The sequence below is a fragment of the Hypomesus nipponensis genome, chromosome 21 (genome assembly GCF_054491055.1).
Source record: "Hypomesus nipponensis isolate SF chromosome 21, ASM5449105v1, whole genome shotgun sequence".
Taxonomy (NCBI): Eukaryota; Metazoa; Chordata; class Actinopteri; order Osmeriformes; family Osmeridae; genus Hypomesus; species Hypomesus nipponensis.
In genome coordinates, this window is record NC_140381.1 from 10,929,119 (window position 1) to 10,951,547 (window position 22,429).

General features: G+C 39.0%; 1 protein-coding gene across 3 annotated transcripts; it reads left to right on the forward strand.

The window, feature by feature from the left end:
• The first annotated feature begins 1,402 nt into the window (after window positions 1-1,402).
• On the forward strand, window positions 1,403-21,937 carry LOC146237974 (kinesin light chain 1-like). 3 transcript variants are annotated; one of them, XM_084684959.1, is made up of 17 exons: window positions 1,403-1,506; window positions 1,640-1,763; window positions 6,317-6,587; window positions 6,886-7,116; window positions 8,323-8,401; window positions 8,603-8,831; window positions 9,016-9,103; window positions 10,464-10,565; window positions 10,819-10,992; window positions 12,346-12,445; window positions 14,393-14,442; window positions 14,595-14,656; window positions 15,071-15,179; window positions 15,373-15,489; window positions 19,887-20,011; window positions 20,226-20,286; window positions 20,451-21,937. In XM_084684959.1, exons 3-17 carry the CDS (start codon window positions 6,339-6,341, stop codon window positions 20,526-20,528), a joined length of 1,854 nt encoding a protein of 617 aa, XP_084541085.1. In that variant the 5' UTR covers window positions 1,403-1,506; window positions 1,640-1,763; window positions 6,317-6,338; the 3' UTR covers window positions 20,529-21,937. The 3 variants fall into 3 exon arrangements, with proteins under 3 accessions (XP_084541085.1, XP_084541084.1, XP_084541086.1); XM_084684958.1 differs by having other exon boundaries at window positions 1,415-1,763; XM_084684960.1 differs by lacking the exons at window positions 19,887-20,011; window positions 20,226-20,286; window positions 20,451-21,937 and adding an exon at window positions 16,979-19,360 and having other exon boundaries at window positions 1,417-1,763.
• The last annotated feature ends 492 nt before the right edge of the window (window positions 21,938-22,429 follow it).

Consider the following 22,429-nt stretch of genomic DNA (forward strand, 5'->3'; position numbering starts at 1 on the left):
AACATTGTTTGTTTCCAGGGGCTTTGACCAGTTCTGTATGGATTAGTAACAGTCAAGGTTCACTGTCTTTCTCTTTATTGTTTTTATTTGGAACGAGAGCTGGTCTTTATTAGTTTTGCGCATTATGTATTTTTTTTCATTAAGTATTTCTGAAACAATATTTTGATCCAATGGAAGGAAGCCTTTACCAGGGGTAACTGGATTGTGAGATAACAATAAAAAGCTTATCAGCTTTTTGAAATATACTTTTTAGAGGTTTTTGCACAATTATTATTGTCATTTGTAATAGTGTTACATTTTTTATGAACCACTAAAGAATACAAGCTCAAACCCCTTTTGCTTTTTATCTGTTATGTTTCATATCAATTGTATGTCTATTGGCTAACAATGTTTCGTTTTATATGAATCCCACTTCAAATAAATTACTACTTTAAATGCTTACTAAATACATCACATTATACAGGACATTAATACATGCTTCACAAACAGTTAATGAACATTTGATTGTTATATACAAGTTTTAACAGGTACTTGCATCTTTTGCTTAAAAAAAATTACATTTAACTATTTAAATATGATGCATATAGTTAAATGACAATTTGTAAAGATGTTGTAGTCCCTATAGTAAAGTTATGGATTTTAATAAATACTTAAAAGTTTAATTTAATTTCAGTGGGAACACCATTTCTTTGTCAGAGGTTCATCTTTTCATTTTTATATGCTCCTTTTATTATTCTAATACTTTTCAAAGAGTTGACCTCTTTTTTTAAAGGAATTCCATTTGGAAATAGGATTTTGGAGAGTTTAAAATGTAAGTGAAAACAAGGATATTAAAGCAGTGTGTTCTATCCTACAACTGAGTCAGAAAAGTCATTTTAGACCAAGAATATCCTATGTCAAATGCTACTGTTAATTTTAACACCCGCACAGCTCAGCTTCTGTAGTTACAGTTTTAGTAGTTAAATTGACCTTGTAGCCTAAGTGAAGTGTCCTATCACCAGCAGATGGCAGTGGTACGAATCTAAGTCTTGGAAACAGTCGTCATGATCTGCATGAGGCAGGCCAGGCTACCTTTGTCATGCCTTCTGTTTATGCTTGCTGCAAATTATGTTACAGTTTGGGATCCATACGGCCAGATGACTAAAAATGACTGTGTTGTAGTGCATAATGCAAATAATGATGTATTTGCCACCCGACCCTAGTTTAGCTGGACTAAATTGCAACGAAATGCATCTTAATTAAAGGACAACGAATACATGAATGGCTCAATGAGGCTTTACATATTTATACATAAACCAAGTAGCTTGCTGCCCAAAGTCTATAGAAAGGGGTACAGAGAGACATCACAAGACACCCAATGAAGTGAACAGCCACGCCCGAATACGTCATCGTAAATGATCGCTGGGAATTGTGGGATTACATAGCTTGTTATCAACCACGGAGGACATATTGCATTTAAAGAGATCACTGTCGTTGACCAACCTTTTTATAACAATATTCTAACTGGTAAAGTCATTCTGACATGACATTTATGTACAGTCAATTTATTTTTTCATCCGTCGCACGCGATGACAAAGTGTGGCTCTGAATGAGTCCTGGAAATACTCCCACCCGTTGACGCTGTATTTTTTTTTTTTAGTATTGCTGGGCTTGCCGCGGTTTGCTGTATCAGCTGTAAACAGCTGTGAGTGCTGAGCCGAGCTAGTACTGTACGTCGAGGCTCAAAGTTACAGTATCTATCTGCAGAGGGACGATTTGTGTGGGTATGTATCTCAACATCATTAATCGTTTAACATCAAAAATTTATTTGGCTACGGTGTAGTAAATATTATTTTCGTTCAAGTTGAGTGAAATTGCTGGATGGTTTTGCTCGCTAGCTTATTAGCATAGCCATAGTTATCCATAATAACGTTTGCAATATAGCTAGTCTACATTTGCTACGCTTGCTAGTCATGATGTGCCGATGTGTTGTTATGCTCCACATTGCCTCCATAACAGATAACGAAATTTGAACAATACGTTGTGTCGAGAGAGCGATTTTGGAATCAAAGTGTTTTTTGATGACATATAGCTAGCAAGCTACTGTAGTACATTCAGAAGGCCCATTCTAGTAAAGGACCTGGGGATGCTAGTTTTACATTGCCCTAGTTTAGCAAAGAAAATGTAAATTGAATCTCGAAATGCACACGTAGTGACCTATGGACCCGAGACATCCCATAATATTTAACTAGGACGGACTAAGATAAGAGATTAACCTGGTCACGTCGTTACATTTTTACCAAGTGCTAAGGTAGGAATAGAACAAAATGCACACACGCACTTACAAATAGTGTAGCCAATGACGGTGGTGACTGAAATATTAGGTACAGTAGGCGTTTGTAGAACTGTTAATCTGCTTTCTTTATGTTTTTACATCAGTGCCGAGATGCAATGAGGCTATTACATCTCTATAACCTTGAAAGTTTGCATCTCTGAATGACTATTGTTTAGGAGCTGGAGTGACATATTCACAGACAGTGATGACTTGCTCTTACAAGTCACTCCCAAAGTAAACTGTTAGTAATCTTTTGGAAAACAACATTGAGCTGGCAGTGCTGACACATGACTGCTTGCTAGCAACCCAGTGATGGACCGTGTCAGATCATTGGACAAATCAGACAACTACTTTGGATTAAATGGACCAAATGGCCTCTTTAGATGGCATGGTGTCAAGTGATGCAGCGTGAACAGACATCCATGATATGTGATTCTTTGATAAGCACCTCACTTTTTCCTACTTATCTTACTATCTGTTATTCCTAAAACATTTTATAGAATGGTTGATTATAAAATTGTCTATAAACTAGTATTAGTACTAATAATACTGAATTTGTCTCCAGTTGAAGGATTAGCATGTCCTTAAAAGTGAGCACTGAGAACCATCCCTGGAAACTACAGGAAGGGGAATATAAATGGACCAAGGAATACATCATTCATTCTCTATAACTCTTTTCTTTACCATAAGTGCCCTTCTTGAAATGCTTAATGTTGCATTTTGAAAGAAACAGAACACAGGCCAAATCTGTGGGATTATTGTGCTTCCTTATTGAATTAAGCCTTCCTGTTAATCAATATTGTTGTACTGCATTGACGTGGAGGTCTCGTCTTTATTACGGCAACAGTGTTGATGCACAAGGCAAAATATGAATGACTAATATAGCAGTATATCATTTGTAAGGTTGTTTAAAAAATGGCCTTCATAGTGCTACAGTGACATTTTACTTCCGTGCTAGCCTAACAGATCTTGTCCTAAGGTTTTATGTGACATTTGGTCTAAATCCATAATTAAATTCCAATTGAATCATGTGATATTGCAGCCTGCCTGTAAAATGGAAGAGGACAATAGTAGAATAGCTATTTTATACAGTAACGAAACAAACATTTAAGAATAATTTAACCTGTATTTTTTTACAGGTTTGATGTAGCCTAGGCCTGTACACTAGTCTATTTAAATGTCTAAACAATCTGGCAATAACCTAATAATTAATGCTCTTTGCTGCACGTTTAAGTGGATGTTTGTCCCCATGGATGTTTTGTGGTGTAGTGTTTTACGTTACCTTTTACAACCTGAATTAGCATCACAGAAACGCACCATCATGCAGATTGAAATGAAAATAGTGAACAAGTTAGATAAGGTCCATGGAACCATTATATCTATTTGTAATGCCGGACTCATCATTTGTGAATGCCAACAAGCCAGACATTTCATTAGCAAGGCCGCCAGTAAAGCCAGAAGAGAGCCAATTATCTTGAGCAGAACTCTCCTTTGTGCCAGTCGGCCTCCCTTGTCTTTTTATATGAGGCACATTGTGGCATTTGAACTGCACACTGACTCACCTCTATGACTCACCAGTGTCAAGTTTGTTGGAACTGTCTTTCTGGAAAGCAATTATACCAAAATACATTATACCAGAACAGCTGTTTTAAACCCTTGGTTTCTGTAGGCCTCTGTTTAACCCGGAGCAAAGAGGCTAAAAGTAATATGTAGTGTTTACGTAACATATTATTATTATTACACAGCATCTACTATAAGAGTGAATAGTCTATTCAGTTAGCTGAAAAATACACATTAAAAAGCAATTTCAGAGCTTGTTACATGTTTTAGTGAACTGTCATTTCCTACACCACATTTACAGACAGTGCTTAGCATTTCATACGACTGAAGACAATGAGGCCCAGTAACCCACACACTAAAGCATTTACCCTACAGAGAACAAGTATTCTGTTGAGTTTGGATTACTGAGGTTAATGTATTCCATGTCCATGCTAAGGTTCAACTAGCAATTACTAAATAAGTAGCATAGGCAATACAGTATCTAGCTTCTTACTTGCTATCTAGCTTGGCCACTGCCTTCAACTTCAGTAGACTGAAGACAACTTAACTTATCAAACAATATTTTGGCATTGATTGATTTATGATTTAGCATGCTATTTGGTAAATCAGTGTGAACATGTGTTCTCATCAAAATGTTTGAAGCGATTCATTGTTCTGGTTTAGTCCATGCTATCCTTTTTCTCTTTTTAAACGACCAAACAAACCAATTTTCCAGCCAACACGCCTATATTTCACCTCTCCTACTGCTTTCACCAGTGTCTCATTTCCTGCCTTTCCTAAATCACATTCATCACCAGCAATCCTTCCATCCTCCACAAAGTCAGAATAGAGTCTGAAAATATGGCCTATAAAACACTGTAGTAGCTGTCATCAGATAAAAGATGGCTCTTTTGGAGCCTGTAATTCCATCTCGTGATTGAACTAAAGGGAATAGGATGTAGACAGACTGGTTGAGGAACAGAATGTAATGTTTTCAGCTTGCCATGCTCTCATGCAAATATCAGCGCTTTGCTAAGCAGTTTTGTTTTGTTTTACAACATTACAACTTTTGCTTTCTCCTCCAAATGATCTACCAAGGTCATCATCATGTTAGGTAAAGGCATAGCCAAGATTCTGCAAATTTGTCTTTATCGGTCAACCTGGGGTTGTGCTAGAACATCAGCTAACTGATGTTCTAGAAAAGTCCATCATTGTCCCCTGAAGTCATCAGTTTCTTTCGTAAGAGTTTTAATTCATACGTACAGTAGTCTGACAATTTGTGTGCAAACTAGGCCTCCATTTTAATTTCTTCCATTTGTTACTTTTATGTTTATTTAAAGGGAAAGGATTAAACCTAGGCTCGTCAACCCGTTTCAAAGCTTGCTGAAAAAGCTTGTTTTGAGCCTCAGTCAGGAAAGGAATGTCATTCAGTTCTGTACCATTCTGTGCAAGCCAGAACCTTTGTGTATTGTCTTTGTACTGTATGTCCATCTGTTGGTGTAGTGCCTGAGTAGTTTACATTAAGTGTGTGTGTGTTTATTCAGGTGAAATTAAAGGCTACTTTGGCCTAGTGCACAAGTAGTTATTTTTGTATTTCATTGGCTTTCAAATGCAATTTTTGTAGTTCCCTACGCTTATAAAGTAGAGGGCACTCAACCTAATTACAGATATTCAACATGAAGGGCTTCTCTCTTTTATGAGAATATCCATGGGGGTATTTTCCTGCAGTTAGCTTAGCCTAAATCATCAACAACAAAATACAGAGGACTTATCATTATCTCAGGGGCTAACTTTCAGCTAAGTGCTTGAAGCTGAACTCATTTTCTGCTTGCTATACCCTAGTGCAAGCATAATCATGTGATGGTCTTGTGAAGGAGGAGAGAGCAGGAGTGTTTTGATTGGTTCTCGTCTAGCTTTGTCCACTGTTTGAAGAATGGACAGTTTACATGTGGGGTCTAGATTGAACTACCACTACAGTATGTTAAGAACATTTTTTGTATTTTAGGTTTAAGAACTGTATTTTACCGATTGTTTATACGTACATCCATTTAATGACCTGAAAGTGAAGGTATTGGGGAAGCTTAATGTTTCATTTAATTGCTTATTTTGTGGTGGTGGTGCTAGAGACTTTAATATGTTGGACTGGTAAGACAATAAGAGCATTTTAGTCAGGTTTACGTTGGAACTGTTTTGTCTGTGATCTTTCTATTGTGTAAATAATTAAAAAATAAGAACTTTTGTGCATTTGAGTTGTTCAATTAACTGTTATTTTACGTGTCAGAACGTTTCTATGCTAAATCGTTAAGTTTTACACAACCATGGGCATGTGAAAACCATGGTCAAATTCTGAACTTCTTCATTTGATCAACTGATGAGTAAAGAATCTGTCTTTGTTTTATGTCAGTTTTTTTACCCTTGTTACTGAAAGCTTCGCCTGTCCTTCTCTCCCCCCACCCTCCACAGTCTAGGGGTGTAGGCCAAGGACATGTCCACCATGGTGTACCCCAGAGAGGAGCGTCTGGAGAAGCTCTCCCAGGAGGAGATCATCTCCAGCACCAAGCTGGTGATCCAGGGCCTGGAGGCCCTGAAGAGCGAGCACAACTCCATCCTTCACAGCCTGCTGGAGACCATCCGTTGCCTGAAGAAGGATGAAGAGGCCAACCTGGTTCATGAGAAGTCCAGCCTGCTACGAAAGTCAGTGGAGATGATTGAGCTTGGCCTTGGCGAGGCACAGGTAACACTGTAGATGGATGAATCCGAGACTGGGCTAACCCTAACTCATGTAGAATTGAGTATGGTTAGAAGTGTAATTAATCCACATGGAAAATCTTCCTATAGAATACTTTTCTGACTCGGTAACCTAAGTTAAATGGAGCCCGTTTGGATGAATGTTGATGATTTATTGCGCAAGTTTGAAATACATTTCACAAATAGCAATTAACCATTAATTTCTGCAATAGGTCTTATTGGTTAAAGAAAAAGTAAATATATTAGCCTAGTTATCTTCTCCTGCTCACTGTCTCACTGTCCAGGTGATGATGGCACTATCAGCCCACCTGAACGCAGTGGAGTCTGAGAAGCAGAAGCTGCGCGCCCAGGTGCGGCGCCTGTGCCAGGAGAACCAGTGGCTGCGGGACGAGCTGGCTGGCACCCAGCAGAAGCTACAGAAAAGCGAGCAGAGCGTGGCCCAGCTGGAGGAGGAGAAGAAGCACCTGGAGTTCATGAACCAGATGAAGAAGTACGACGAAGACGTGTCCCCCACTGTGAGTTGTCCTAGCACCTGATCCAGCTGATGCCAGGGGGGCGGCTCAACGTAACAAAGATAAACAAGGATGTCATCACATTATTGTCATTGACAGTACCGGCTTACTTTCAGCACTGATGTTATGCAAGGCTTAGGCAAGTTATCTCTGGTTAAAACTAGTTGACGTTATTTGCTACGTATAACATTTGGCTAGCTATTCACTAGCTAGAAAGTTAGGACACTGCCCTGTCAGGGACAGGGTAATGCTAGTAAATAAACTAATAAACGTAGGTTTACATGTCAGTGCCTATCCAGATTAGTTAAATAAATTGAAGGTAAAATAATGTAGCTAATCTAACCCTGCGGTGCATCAACAATGCTGGTCTTGCCAAGCATTGGATATCCACGATTCAGGATACGATTTGCCATGATTCAGGATAACAACATCTTGGAGTCTTGGATGTTATCTTGAATCGTGAATGACCGTGAGATGAAGCTTCTCCCTCTTGCATTGAGATCTGTAAATTCTCGCCTCCAATTTAAGTTTGTCATCCACCATATCTACTTTTATGTATCCCTCCATTCATTGCATAATGAAGTCCCTTTTGAAAGCTAAAACTCTACTCAGCCGCGATAGCTTGTCCGAGTTAGCAACAGTAACTTAGGGGGGCGGGGCTTAGCGGTAGGTCAATTTGCAAATGGAACCTCTCAGTTAATCTTGCCATTTCCAAAGGGCATTATCAATACGTGAATACCAACATGCCTTTCGACACAGTTACATAGAAATGGATGAATATAAGCAATCAGAGCAATGAAATGTAATCTTGCTTGGGAAGAGACTTCAAGTCTGTCTGGTTAAGAAGGAATGATATGATGAATATAGATGATCATACACTGTCAGTACAATTTTTTTTAACCCCAATGCAATATTGTGGTCCTTTGAGGGCAAACCAAAATGTTTAGTTTGAAGCAGCTAGAAGAGTGTTTATGAATGGGACTCAACACGACTCAACACGACCACAGAGTCCATTTTAGTACTGTAAGCATGAGAAGTACGTGTTGCTGCCTACAATAGCATGCTTACAGAACACAGTGTCCTTAGTTGTAACAAAGTTTGTGTGATTACAGTATGACAGAGGATATCCTTGATAATCAATCTCATCTATAAAACATCTTGTGTGGAACCACAAAAAAATGTCTATCTTCGTTATTTTACTTGTTACAGGAGGAAAAAGATGGAGAGCCTCCTAAAGACACACTGGATGACCTCTTCCCCAATGACGAGGAAGAGAACAGCCAAGGCAGTAAGTAGACTGCTCCACATCCACCTTTCTATATCTATATCATTATATCACTCTCTGTAAATGTTCCATGCAAATTGCCCCGCCATCAATTTAGGAATAAGTTTCCCTTATCTGCAAAACTGCTCGATTGCCAAATGTCCTTTCACGAGTCTGAACTGTACAGCAGTTTCTTAAAACAAGTGGATGTTCCCTGTCCCACAGTGCATCACCAGCATAATAGTGCTGCAGTGGCCGCAGCCCAGCAGGGGGGCTACGAGATCCCGGCCCGCCTTAGGACACTCCACAACCTGGTGATCCAGTATGCCTCCCAGGGGAGGTATGAGGTGGCCGTGCCCCTCTGCAAACAGGCCCTGGAGGATTTGGAGAAGACCTCTGGACATGACCACCCGGATGTGGCCACCATGCTCAACATCCTTGCCCTCGTCTACAGGTTGGTGTGTGGGGGCAGAATGGGTAAAATGGGGTTTTGTGTTGTACATCTGCACATCATGAAAGCTCATATTGGATTGGCATAGATTTTACTAACCATTAACAGGCCATGATATGTTACTTGTGTCTTGGGTTGTTTGAGCTGAAATATAATCACAAGTTTGTTTTTTGTTTTTCATTTTCAGAGACCAGAACAAATACAAGGAGGCCGCTCACCTACTCAATGATGCTCTGTCCATCCGTGAAAAAACCCTGGGCAAAGACCATCCTGCGGTAAGGCATGGCACTCAACTGCAACAGCGATATCTTATAGTCATAGTATCCACTGGATGATTTGTGAGATGGCACTCTTTGAGTTGGAAATGATTTCTGAAGTTCTTTCAAGTCTAGTTAGTCACCGGGTGTTTCTTCCTTATTTTTCTTTCCTTTGGCAAGGCACGCCTATATTCTCTCTCATACATATTCTTTATTATTTTCCCACCCTAACTCGACTCTCAATTTTTGCACTATATAGACAATGTCGGTGTCAAAATGTTTGTCTTGGTCCCGATTGCATTGCTTGTATCCACGCGAACATTCCATTTGACGTTTTAGGCATAATTTAAGTTTTAGAAAGAAAAGGGAAGCTAACTAGCTAGCTACAGTCACAAACGTCATTATGTATAGTAGAACATTATTAGCTTGCTAACTTCTGGCCGATAGCTAGCTACCTAAGACAACTGCAGAAACACCACAGGCAAAGGCCAGGGCGATAACATGTAGCTAGGTGTGATGTTTCTAGGCGGTGATATCAACACAGTGTATTTTTGTACGCCCTTCAACTGGTTAGCTCCTATGATTCCTAAACATCGGTAGTCTAGTAGTTAACAACTTAGCTGTAAAACGTACTTACCGGTCCCGGGGTCAGGTTTGCATCTTAGTCAGCTTTGTTTTCCCTGTATTTGCACTGTTGAGCTAGTATTTGAGGTGGAACTGATTATTCTTCAAGCAATTAACAACAAGAGTGGTATCAAATGATGATCATAAGTCTTGTAGAGCAATCAATGCCATTCAATATCCAAACAATTAGAGTAGATAAGTGCAAGGCGGTTTTCCCTACTTACAGCGTGGATAGCCGGTCACATCACATGACCCCCTAGCCTTCAGGGATGTTGTTACTGACACATAATGATCACTTCTAGTAAACTTGTTTTATTAGCTATATTAGCTTAGGTAGATACTGCCAGTGACAACGTTGTTAGAAATAGGTTAGGAACATTTTTACACAGGATTGCCAAATGTCTTCGTTTTGATGCAACTTTTTCATGTGAGGCTGCAACATAGACTAGACCATTCCCTCTTGCACTAAGGGAATAGAATGAAACAGAACCCTGTTTCATTCTACACTTCACTCTTAGTATTTTGAAGTTTTAATGAGCAGCAACAAGTGTAAATGAGCAGCAACAAATGTATGCTTTTAATCTAAGTATGCCTACTTATTAGTAGTAGTATATTTAAAATAAACAGAAATATCAGTTGTAAAATGTCAGAAAAAAACGGACCCATCTGCAACTGACACAAACACACTCGACAATTTCACCGGAAACAGTTTTTTCAAATCGGCCCAAAACATTTACTCTGGCCTGTCCCCCAGGTTGCGGCCACATTGAACAATCTGGCCGTTTTGTATGGGAAGAGGGGGAAGTACAAGGAGGCTGAACCCCTTTGTAAGAGAGCTCTGGAGATCAGAGAGAAGGTAGGTCATCCACAGGTTCCAGGTTAGTAAAAATATGAAGAGTAAAAGATAAGCTTGTCCTACAAATTGTGTGAATATTAACTTGAAACCAGTGACACATTCAAACTAATATTTGGCTAACATACAGTATAAGGGAAAGAAATACATAAATGGGGAAACATTAGATTCTACACTAAATATGAACACAGATTACAATTAAAGCAGGTGCGTTTTTGTAAAGCAAATCATTTATTGTGCTCCCTGTCGCGTCAAGGTACTCGGTAAGGATCACCCAGATGTGGCCAAGCAGCTTAACAACCTGGCCCTGCTGTGCCAGAACCAGGGCAAGTACGAGGAGGTGGAGTACTACTATTGTCGCGCCCTGGAGATCTACGAGCGAAGGCTAGGACCCGATGACCCCAATGTTGCCAAGACCAAGAACAATCTGGTAAGGGCCCTGACTAATATGATTCCATGATGGTGCCACATACTTGAAGGTTTACGTCATTTGATCTGCAATCATTTTTATTAAGGCTGAGGTCTTGCTCAAAATGTTAAAAAGCCTGCTACTGTATTTGACCCTTTACTGTCTAAAACTGTCCTGTTTTAAAGTCATGTTACGGATCGTTGCTGTTTAGTCTCAATTGGAAAATACCTGGAGCCTCATGTATAAAGTATTGCGCAGCTTTCATACCAGAAGATGGCGTACGGCCAAAACTTGAAAAGTACCTACGCACAGAAATATTCACATGTATAAAACCGGTCGTACGCCAGATCCTGCGCACCTTTCCTTTATAAATCACAATCAACGTGAGATTGACCGCACGTGAACGAGCCACTGACCCCGCCTTGCCTCCTCCCATAAATTAATATGCAGATGGGCTATAAATGCGCTCCCGAGGTCATTTCTTTGTCTGAATTACCGTATTTCTACGAATAAACGCCTTCCTCGAAGAAACACCGGACCAAAAATGAACGTTAAACGCCGCAGCGTTTATTCGAAGAAATACGGGGACTGTGAGATCGAGGTTCTGACAACAGAGGTGGAGGCGAGAAAATGTGTCCTGTTTGGCGGCCTGTCATCAGATATTAGTGACAAAAGAAAGTCGGCAGAGTGGAAAACTGTCACTATTTGCGCTGTTTCTTGTTTTTAACGTGCAGCACTTTGAGATTTAGCTAAATGTAAAGTGCATAGAACCGGACCATGGCAGAAATTAAGAAGAAATGGTCCGATATAAAACTTTAAATAAAGAAACGAGTGGTGGCGCATCGTAACAGCATGGCAGCTATAGGGTTAGTGTGACATGCATTTCCTGAGTGATTTTGTCGTTTGTTTGACAGCCTCAGGTTTAACAGAAGTAATTAAGTGGTGGCGGTATAAACAGAAGGCTATATAGCATTTCCCGTTTTGGGTTTTGGCATTTTGATGTGATTATCCACATTAATGATCAAACTTTTATTTTAATGTTTTTTGAATAGTCAACCTCATAAACGTACTAGTGGAAACTTTATTTTGTAATGTTTGGTGAGTCTCAGCACTTTTCAGTTAGAATTCGCACAGATGCAGACAAGACTTTGCGTACGGTCTGCACATTCTCACGTCTGCTCAAAAGTTTCCGTGAAGGCCCGCACATTCTCACGTCAAGTACATCTTTATACATCACAAAGTGTGTGTGAAAACCAGCATACGCAAGCTTTTTGTGCGTACGCAACGTTTATACATGAGGCCCCTGGTCACATGATTTATTTATTATGAGTTGAAACAGTGGGTGGCCACCAAACTCTCCATTTGTGTCTCCAGGCTTCATGTTACCTAAAGCAGGGGAAATACAAGGAGGCAGAGATCCTGTACAAAGAAATCCTCACCCGTGCTCACGAGAAGGAGTTTGGATCTGTGGATGGTGAGCAAACGAGTCCCAAACTAGAAAGAGCCACAACAAATACATGGGGATAAGCCTTTGCCTCGCCCTCCCCCAACACACACACCTCATACCGACCAATCTCTATCCAATGTCTTTCACCTCGCATTACTGGAGATACCTTCTAGAATGGACTGATAGTTCTCAATGACTAAATGTCAATTCCATTCATATTAAAGACAAATGGGTATAATCTAATATGAACCTGTATTTAGGAACACCAACAGGCCACTGCAGTTACTTACACTGCATGATTCTAGAGTGCACTGTACTACAATAGGGTTGTTGTTTGTTAGTGAGCCTAACTCTCTGGCTAGTTGAGCCAATTTACCTAGGGCTATGTGTAAGGTCCAAACTTATATGTGTATGGATGATTTCGATTAATGGTTCATGGTTAGCGACATTGAAACCATTTCATGATCAACTAATCACATTGACAATTTACTGCAGGCATGATTTATGCTCAATATTCTATGCAGTCTAAGGGTTTGAGGCAGATCCTCTGAAGTTGAATCATTCAAGATCAGTAATCCCAATTGTTCCTTATCACAATGTGACCCTCTATTGAATGTAGTAGGAACTTAACTGGTTTTCTATTTTGTGAGTATCTGCAAACAGTTATTTTGATGTGAATGGTTAAACCCTCCCATCTTTAAGTTGTAATTACCTTAGTGCCACAGGTTTCAAGGGCCTCAGTGTACGTATGTATGTCTGTTAAAATGTAAGTATGGTACAACAAGGTGAGTGAAAGGTTGGAAAATATTTTATAAAGAATATACAGTTAAAAAGGACAAAATGCACCTTTGCTGTAACACTTTCTTTGGAGGTACTCATTTTATGAACTGCTTTTAACTTGTGGCAGTAAAGAATGTGAAAAGACACTAGTCTCGGTCGAAACAAGTAGTTTCTTGTATTCTTCATTGTCTATACACTTTAATCCACATCTATTTTTGCTGTCTTGTTTTTTACTTTTTCAAATGTTTATTTTAATTTTTGTGGGCACATGCTATTTTGTGTCAATAATTGGTAGGTTTACTTGTGTCCTCTTCAATCGTCATCAAATTTGTCTTTATTTCAAAAAGCTCCCTGTGGTAACGCTTACCATAATAATATCTACTGAACACTGTCACAAAGATGACATTGCTTGAGAGCCTATTATTAATATTACCATTATTACCAATGTTTGCCAATGACATCTGACATGATACTCTTTTCCTATTATAGACAATAAAGCTGTGTCCATTGTCATACAAAATGTTTTCATAAGCTGTCATATCAAGTCATGATATGGACAGTGTTACACAGATATTATGCCAAGCCATGTTACTTTTATTCTTTCTTGTTTGTTCGTCTTAATTTGATCATAATTCTTTTCCTCTATTTAATGTGTGTCCTGTAATCACATGTTTTTTAATGTAATGTTTGTGAACACTTTTCTCATGCTTTACTATTAATGACAGCATCTTTGCCTTGATTTGTTTTTTTCTCCTATATTGTTCTTTTATAAAACTTTTTTAACTCGTAAAAAAACATTTGTTTGTCTTTTTACATGTGCCTTGGAAGTCTTCTTTTATTTTTTCCAATCTCCATGCATTTCCACCTCCATTTTTTTTCCAATAAATGTGTTGCTGAGGCAAAATCTGTGCTTTGTCTCCCTGTTGTATTTTTTACCAATTGGACGACAAAATAATAGTGGTGGTCAACATCCAAAATAGTGGAATCAACTTCCAGTTAATTCAATTTTAAATTAATTTAATTTTTAGATAATCCTTCTTTTACACACATTTAAATGTAAATGTGATTTCCTTCTAGGGGTCTTCTGTTTTGAATACTTTTTCTTATTATGAGTATTTTTGTACTTGAATAAAAAATATTTTGATGTTTTTCAGCCTGTAGCATACCTCTTTCTGTCTTCCTCTGTCTCTGCAGCTGAGAACAAGCCTATCTGGATGCATGCCGAGGAGAGGGAGGAAAGCAAAGTAAGTTGTTTGTGTGCATGTTCATATGTGTTAAAGTTTTATGTCAATAAAATGTACGTTTTTACAGTTTATATGACGATATTTAGATTTTTTTCTTTTAAGCTACCCTGCCTCTCCTTAAACTTGATGTTTCTTCCAACCCTTTCACCCAGGGCAAAGATGGCACTCCCTATGGAGAATATGGTGGCTGGTACAAAGCATGCAAGGTGAACAGGTGAGAAGATCTGTATTATCTGAGTTTGACAACTTTAATTTTCCCTGAAATGGCTATCATGCTATTGTAAATGTTATTTAGTGTTTACTCTGGAGTATAGCTAGACTTAATTGCATCAATACAAAACACCTTTTCACAATCTGAACCCCAAAATAGTGACATCACAAAAGTTATAGAAATGTGCATAATAATGCAGTATAAACTCAAACATGTAAGCATATTAAAAGCATACCACATATGAAACTTTGTAAGAGCTTACACCAGTTCTGATTCATCTTTAGCTCCTTTGATATACGGTCATTCTATTTTCTGAACAATGTGGCTATGTTATGAAGGGGCTTGTTGTGTAGCGATGGTTCAAGACTGTAGTTGTGACAGAGGACTCCCTTCATCGCATGTGTATGTCTGTCCCAGCCCTACAGTGAATACCACACTGCGTAACCTTGGAGCTCTATACCGCCGGCAAGGCAAGACGGAAGCTGCAGAGACCCTGGAGGAATGTGCCTTGAGGTCCCGAAAACAGGTCAGCTACAGCTAGATGTTTGATACAACAGTACCATCATTAAATTTTGTGTCCTATTACCTTAATTCCAGAGTTCGCCATTAAGCACTCCACCTGTGTGTGCATTCTTGCTTTTAGGGTACAGGGACATATTCACAAGCCACTTTTCTGTATGAATAAATATTGTGTGTGTGTATGCGTGTTGGTTTTTTAGGGGGCGATGGAGCCTATGAGGGATGGTGACAGGAGGAGGAGCAGGGAGAGTCTGAGCAGTGTCAAGTACGAGTGTGCCTCTGATACAGGGGAGGACGGCAGTGTGGACTGGAATGGGGTGAGCGCAGTCCTATTTTTCCCTTTGAACAAGTATGTACAGTAATGTCATGTTCTGTCATTTCCCTTTGGGAAAAAGGATACGCCAAAGAATTGCCTGATCTATTCATAGGGTACATGTGATACATTCCTTAGTTACAGGATGGGATACATTCCCATTGCTGTTTAGATCAAGTATCAATTGCGCTGTTAAGTTCACATTGGTGGGCACAAATATATACAAAGTCAAAAAACGTCATCACGTATTATCATTTGAGTTTTTAGGATATTCTTATGTTAGGTTACATTCTTATGTAAGATAAGTCTTATGCCTTATTCTATTATTCTACTGTGTTGCCCGCAGTATGCCGTGAGTAGGCTGTACCTAAGTGTCGGTAGCTAGTTCTTTGAACTGTGTGAAGGGGCTGCTACGGTGTGCATGAAGGCCGAAATATGCTTCTGCGTCTCCGTTTGCGGATGGGCGGGCGCACGGATACGCACGGATACGGACGGATACGGACGGATAGACTGCGTTCAGGGTTCTCCGTAGGTTGTGGGTGCTGATTTACATGTACTGTTTAGCTGGAATATGAATTGTAAAAACGTACAGCAATGGCGGTCAAAGGATTCTGTTTGTCCTGTTTATCACGGCTACCCCGCCCCTGACGCAAGCAGTTCTTAATACTGACCAATCACAGCCAAGGGGGTCTCCGTAGCTCTCCGAAATTACGACGGATAGTTAGAAAATTGAGGAGGTGCACGTCAAGCTCTCCGAGGGCTGACGGAGAGCCCGTAGAGGGCGTTCCACGGAGATGAGGGCGTTCCACGGAGATGAGGGCGTTCCACGGAGATGAGGGCGTTCCACGGAGATGAGGGCGTTCCCATGTGTCAGTTTTTCGAAAAACGCAGAAGCATATATCGGCCTTGAGTCATTGAGTTGTACTGATGCCATAGTTTACAGATCATTAGCATATTGTGTGTCTCTTTATACCACTTTGTCTATGTGAGACACAGTGGCACACAAGTACACATTTTGACTGTGTACTTTTCCATGTACCACCCCAGTGTTTAGTTAATTTTGATTGGAAACACATTTTAAATCATACCTAATTTAATTTGTGTAGCCCTTTTACAAGCAATGTGACAGCAAGCAGTGACAGCAAGCAGTGACATCATTAAATGTCCTGCCTGACCAGTCACACTGTTTTCACTTGATTTGTCCATAACAATTCTAGAGACTAAGACCAACACAGATTTGAGACACTGACTCAATGAATTTACCGTAATTGACTGTTTGTTTTACCATTCCAACAATAATGTATACATACCAACTGTATACATTAGTTCTGTAAACATCCAATCAGTTAAAACTTTTGGATCCTGTTTTATAGCTCTTAACTCTCAAGGCTTTTAGGTGGGTGTTTAACCTTTTGTCTTTCTCTCTTGATCACTGTATATTTCTGTTTTTCTCTCCCTGTATTTTTCCTCTCCCCCTTTTCTATTTCCAATAGGCTTAAATCAACGGGATGAGGGATGACCTTCCTCACAACTTGTTCTCACTTTCTCCACAAAATCAAATCCCGACGACTAAATCAAAATGGATGCTTCTGGTGTGATTCAGTGTGAAACACCTTTCCGTCTGGTAGAGGGCGCCTTCTTCCCACTTGAAATTCTGTCTAAAAAAAGATTGTCTGAAAAAGAAAAGACTAAATATGTGTATCTTTTCTGCTTCGTCCTCCTCTATTTCTTCACTACTCTTCGTCATCATGTGCTTTTCTCTTTATTCCCCATTTTTCGCCACTAAGCCGTTTCTCTTGCAGCTTTTTCTCCACTCTCATTTCTCTTGTCATCCTCTCCTTTTCTGCATCTTTCCCTGTTTTCTGTATACTGATATCGCTTCCTGTGTCCCTAACTTTATTTTGATGTCTAATGTGGTAGTACAAACCCAACACACAGGTTTAGTGAAAATAACACAATTAGCTTTTGGACTGTGCCACTTAAAACCAATGGTTGAATTGAGAAGAAAAATCAAAGAATTGTACTTGTTTTCACGTGTGCAAACTCTCTGCCCTGCCTTTCCTGACTCATTTGCATATTGTATACATTATGATTCCATTGCAAATGCTCCAGATGTTTCCAGAAGCACACTCTGGTCACTGGTCACCATGGTTAAAATGATGTCTGCTGCTCTAGAACCACGATTTAATTTAAGCCTTTGTTTTTGCACAGTCCGTTTATTGTCCAGGCTTTTAACCAGGGATAATGTACCTACATTTTTAGTTTTTAGTTTTTTCAATTGCTTCTTATCTTTGATTCATAGTCTACAGTTAGCAAAACAGCTGTGTTTACCAGCATAGCTTTAAGAATGAGGCATGGTCATTATTCTATTACTGTAGCTGACCAGTCAGTTTTGACATACAGATTTTGATATAAAAATCTGCAAGTTAGTCAATCTGTTGTACATGTCTGATAGCACGAGAAGCATAAGAAATATATATGATGACACAATTTTAGTGGTCCCATCTGTTATGTTTACACATTAATTGCCTGTTTGTTATAGTAGGTCCTAAGTTTAGTCTGTAGTTTAGGTTTCAATTCCTATTTGTCGCCTATTTTATATATCTTTTTTTATTGTCTTTAATATACAGGGTAGTACTCATTTTGTATCTTTGCAATGTCCCCGTGAGCTATCACTTTCTTTATTGTCACACAACAAAAGGAACATGGACATGTTGGAATCAGTGCCTGAATATAATTTAGACTTTGATTTGTGGTATAAATTGTTGTACCAACAGGCTTTAATTCAGCCATCTCTGTTATAGGCAACATAAGTTGTTTTATGTATCACAAGACTCACAAACACGGAAATGTCATGTGATTTCGTATTGAGATTTGGACAGCTTTGTTTATGTGTTGCGCGCGCACACACACCTGTTACTTCCACTGCTCAGAGTTGGCCCACTTTATGCTGTCCTTTCATCTTGTTATTCCAGCAGAGATACTTGCTTGTTTCACGTATGACATCTCAATAAAAGTCATGAGTTATTAAAATGACTGGTTAACTAGTCTGTCAGCCAACACCCTAGTTATCTTGAACAGAAAATAGCTCATACACTGCAAACTAATATCAGTAGACTCTATTACTTCTTTTACATTTAATTGTGCACCCAAATTTATGGCAGTGTAAAGTAAGCTTAATTAAAGGGATTTGTCTAACCATATAAATTGTCTTGTGGATCTAACCGTATAAATTGTATGGTATCGTTTAAAGTGTTATGTGAACTGAATGTACATTTTGCAAATAATGATGTGCTCTTTGATGTACCCTAATGTCATTGTAAACTGTTTGTTTCCTTGATGTATTTCGCTTTTCAATCCTTAAAAAATTACAAAAAGGATGTAATATAGTATGTTGTGTAAGTTGTAGTCTCTATAGCCAGCCATTTCAACAATTCTGCCTAGAACTATCCTTAGGTACTATATAGTTACAGTATAACTACTTTGGGAACTATTCATGTAATTACAGAGCATTACACTGAAACATATGTAACACATATAGAATTAGAATAGGAACACTACATGCAGGATTAATGTGTAGCTCCCTATTTATGACACTAAATTAAGATTCAATTCCAATGAACTTTTGACATACAAAAAGGAATGGTGGAATTAGGTACTTCTGGAAAAACACTGGCATTTGAGCAAATAGACCTATCTAGTAAAGTTGTGGCGCATTTTTATTCCGTCTATACTACTCGGTTTACGGTCTTAATTCTTCCTCTTGCATTAGTGGTAATGCACTATCTGCACTGCATTACAACCCTGCTTTTTGCATTGTGATGAAATGCGTCTTTCCTGTTTGACATCAACTGGAATAAAGACTTTCATTTTCAGAGGGGGACTTTGTTATTTTGGCTTGATGTTTGAGTGGAAGTGAGTTGAGTGAGAAGCCACCCTCTGGAAGGCTCTCTTTGGACTCCTCAAAAACAATGGCATTGATAATTTTCCTGGTCAGATTATTGGCTAAATATACCAAATGTTACGTGGATAATAGAGCAGTGGGTTAAAACGAGTATTGTACATTCATGCGTTTATATTATGTTTGATCCAGGTGACATTTAATACAGGATAGCAAAAGGCAGATTAGAGAGAGGACAGCATTACCTTTTGTTTGGAGTTCCTTGTCGTTCATCTGACTAGGTTCTCCTGGTGGATAATTTTGGATAATCTAAACACCCTTGTCTGACCTGCCGAAATGCTGCCGTTCTTATCTCCTCACTGGGAAACGCTATCCAAGCCATTTGAGGAAATATTTTATTTTCAAGTACTTTCTCTGCGAAGGGTTTGCAAGGATTTACTTGTTAGGAAACCGTTTAAAATCTGTATTAAGCTAATTTGACGTACATGGTCTTCTATCAGGATGGCAGTGGGACCATGAGAAGGGCTGGTTCCTTGGGGAATTTAAAAGCCATCTTACGGAGAAGCAGTGAGATGCTGGTAAAGAAACTTCAAGGAAACGTACCCCCAGAACCTAGGGACCCACGGTGAGTAACACATACACTTACATTTATTCTAATGAAAAGAAAAGTACTTAAGTGAGTCTGAATAAGGATATTGTGTACTAGTCTTTGTGTTTGAATAAACAACACCATAGTGATGTAAGTAATAAGTCCTAAGTAAATAAACAATATATTTTTCAATTTTTGATTTGAAAAACGAATGGGACCTTCCTTTTTTTCATTTTTTTCATACCTTCAGTATGAAACGAGCTGCCTCCCTGAACTACTTGAACAAGGGCGGTGACGAGGACTCACTTCAGGTAAGGTGCTGACGTTAAATAAGATTGCCTTCTTTGAAGAACTATGTTGGAGTCCATTTTAAATCTCTTGCTATATTTATCTTTCTCTGTATGTCTGTCTGCTCTCACTATTTCTCTCACTCTCCCATTTATTTGCTTTCTCATTTTCCTATCATCCATTACAGACTCCAGAAAGTAGCCAGAGGCTGAGACGGAGTAGGCCCCTGAGTGCGAGCACGGTTGGTCTCTACACTGGAGACTAACACATACACAGTTTGCTGTAGCAGCATGTTGCTGTGACTGATGCATGCATGTCTGTTTTTACCATTTTAAACTGACTATGGTGTTATGTGTGTTCATGTTATTCATTTGTGCTACTATTGGTAAGCTTCATTCCTATGGCTGCTTGATAGAAAACTGCAAAAAGATAGACTGAAGAATGGAATTATGTCTGTCTTGTCATAAACACACTTAATGTGTAAATGTGTATATGAATCGTGCCACCTTCAAGGTGTTCTTTGCAGTTTGACATTCTGTAGCAATTTTTGCTGGAGTTTGAAAGGATTCAAACCAAAATATCCCACCCCTCCCTTCAAAGCCACTCCAAAACACATTAACGCGCTGACTACTGCTGGGAGGTAGACAGACAGACAAGTACCCTGTTCAATCATTGCATTCAGTCAGAATGCCGTCCAATCATTAGTGCCGGTCCAATCGTAATGATTGGTCGTGTTTATTACAGTTGTGTGACTCCCACAGATATCGGATTGATTGTGAAATCTTTAGATTTATCAAATACATGGCCAAATAGCTTATGGCTCATATTAATAGAGCCCTGGGTCAAGCCTGCTGATTATGCCATAGCCTTTTCAAAATATGTAATCGTAGTCCAAGCCACAGGCTCAGCTCCAGAATGAATTGGATGGGGGGACATTTGTTTTCCACAAGTAGGCATTTTGTATATAACTCTCTTATAGAACAGCATTCCATTTGGGGTGGCATTGCCCGTCAATGACCCTCCTTTGGAGCCGACCCTGCCAAGACATCTGAAAGCATTGAAAGAAAAAATCACTCGTCTTTATTGTTATTATATAGGCAATAAACAAATTACACGTTTCACTTTAAGTACTTAAATTCACTTGAATCAAATGTTGCCATCCTAGTTTCTACATATGAGAGGGATGATGAGAGATGATGTTGTCTGAAGTCTACCTCTAATCTGTAAAGAAACAAAAACAATGTACTGTAGAAGTTTCCTGAGGTCTACCGAAACACTTCATACTCTGGCACAGCCATTATGTTGATAAAGCATAAATAAATTATTGCTTTTAGATAAGAAAAGCTAATGTTTTTGAATCCTAATGTAGCATTAGGGTATTAATGTTGATAAAAATATTTTATTGATTATTTGATAAATCATCATTTAGTAATGCATGTACAGTAGGTATTCCTTTTAAATTGATGCTAAAAGTTGTCAGCAGTTGGTGGGGCTTTGTTTACATTGACTTTAAATATGTAAATCATATTTTATTCTCAGGTCTGATGTCATGTAATTTTGTGCAATCACCTCAACTATGGGCATTTCTTTTTTAATGAAAAATTATAGAAATGTACATTTCTTTATAAAAATATTTGTTTTAAATTAGTTAAATAAAGTATCAAAATCTACAAATGTTTTATGTAATCTGTTTCTTTGTTTAGGTGGCGACAATACATTGTTCATGACTGAGAACATAGCTGAGTATATTGATGTAATTGCTAGAAGCTATTAATGTCACACAATCTTTAACATCACAATAATGCTGTTATCTAGGCCATAGACAGGGACATGGTTGGCTTTGTCCAGGGGCGGATCTACCGGGGTGGCATGGGGTGGCAACTGCCACCCTAAAAATAGCCTTGCCGCCCCAGTTGGCAGTTTTGAAAACAAAGAAAAGTTGCGGCTCATCGGACACTTGCGAGAGCGAATTTCTAATATCCAACTGCAAGTAAATGCCAGGGACTCAAATCCTGCAGTGCCAGACGTGTCCCCCTGCTTAAGCCAGTACATGTCCAGGCCCGTCTGAAGTTTGCTGGAGAGCTTTTGGATGATCCAGAAGAGGATTGGGAGAATGTCATATGGTCGGATGAAACCAAAATAGAACCTTTTGGTAAAAACTCAACT

Bases quoted from the DNA above. Each gene is read 5' to 3' on its own strand.
- LOC146237974 (XM_084684959.1), top strand. From the start codon at position 6,339: ATGTCCACCATGGTGTACCCCAGAGAGGAGCGTCTGGAGAAGCTCTCC. The intron at 10,566-10,818 runs GTAGGTCATCCA...TGTCGCGTCAAG, and splicing joins CTCTGGAGATCAGAGAGAAG to GTACTCGGTAAGGATCACCC. The intron at 14,443-14,594 runs GTAAGTTGTTTG...CCTTTCACCCAG, and splicing joins AGGAGAGGGAGGAAAGCAAA to GGCAAAGATGGCACTCCCTA.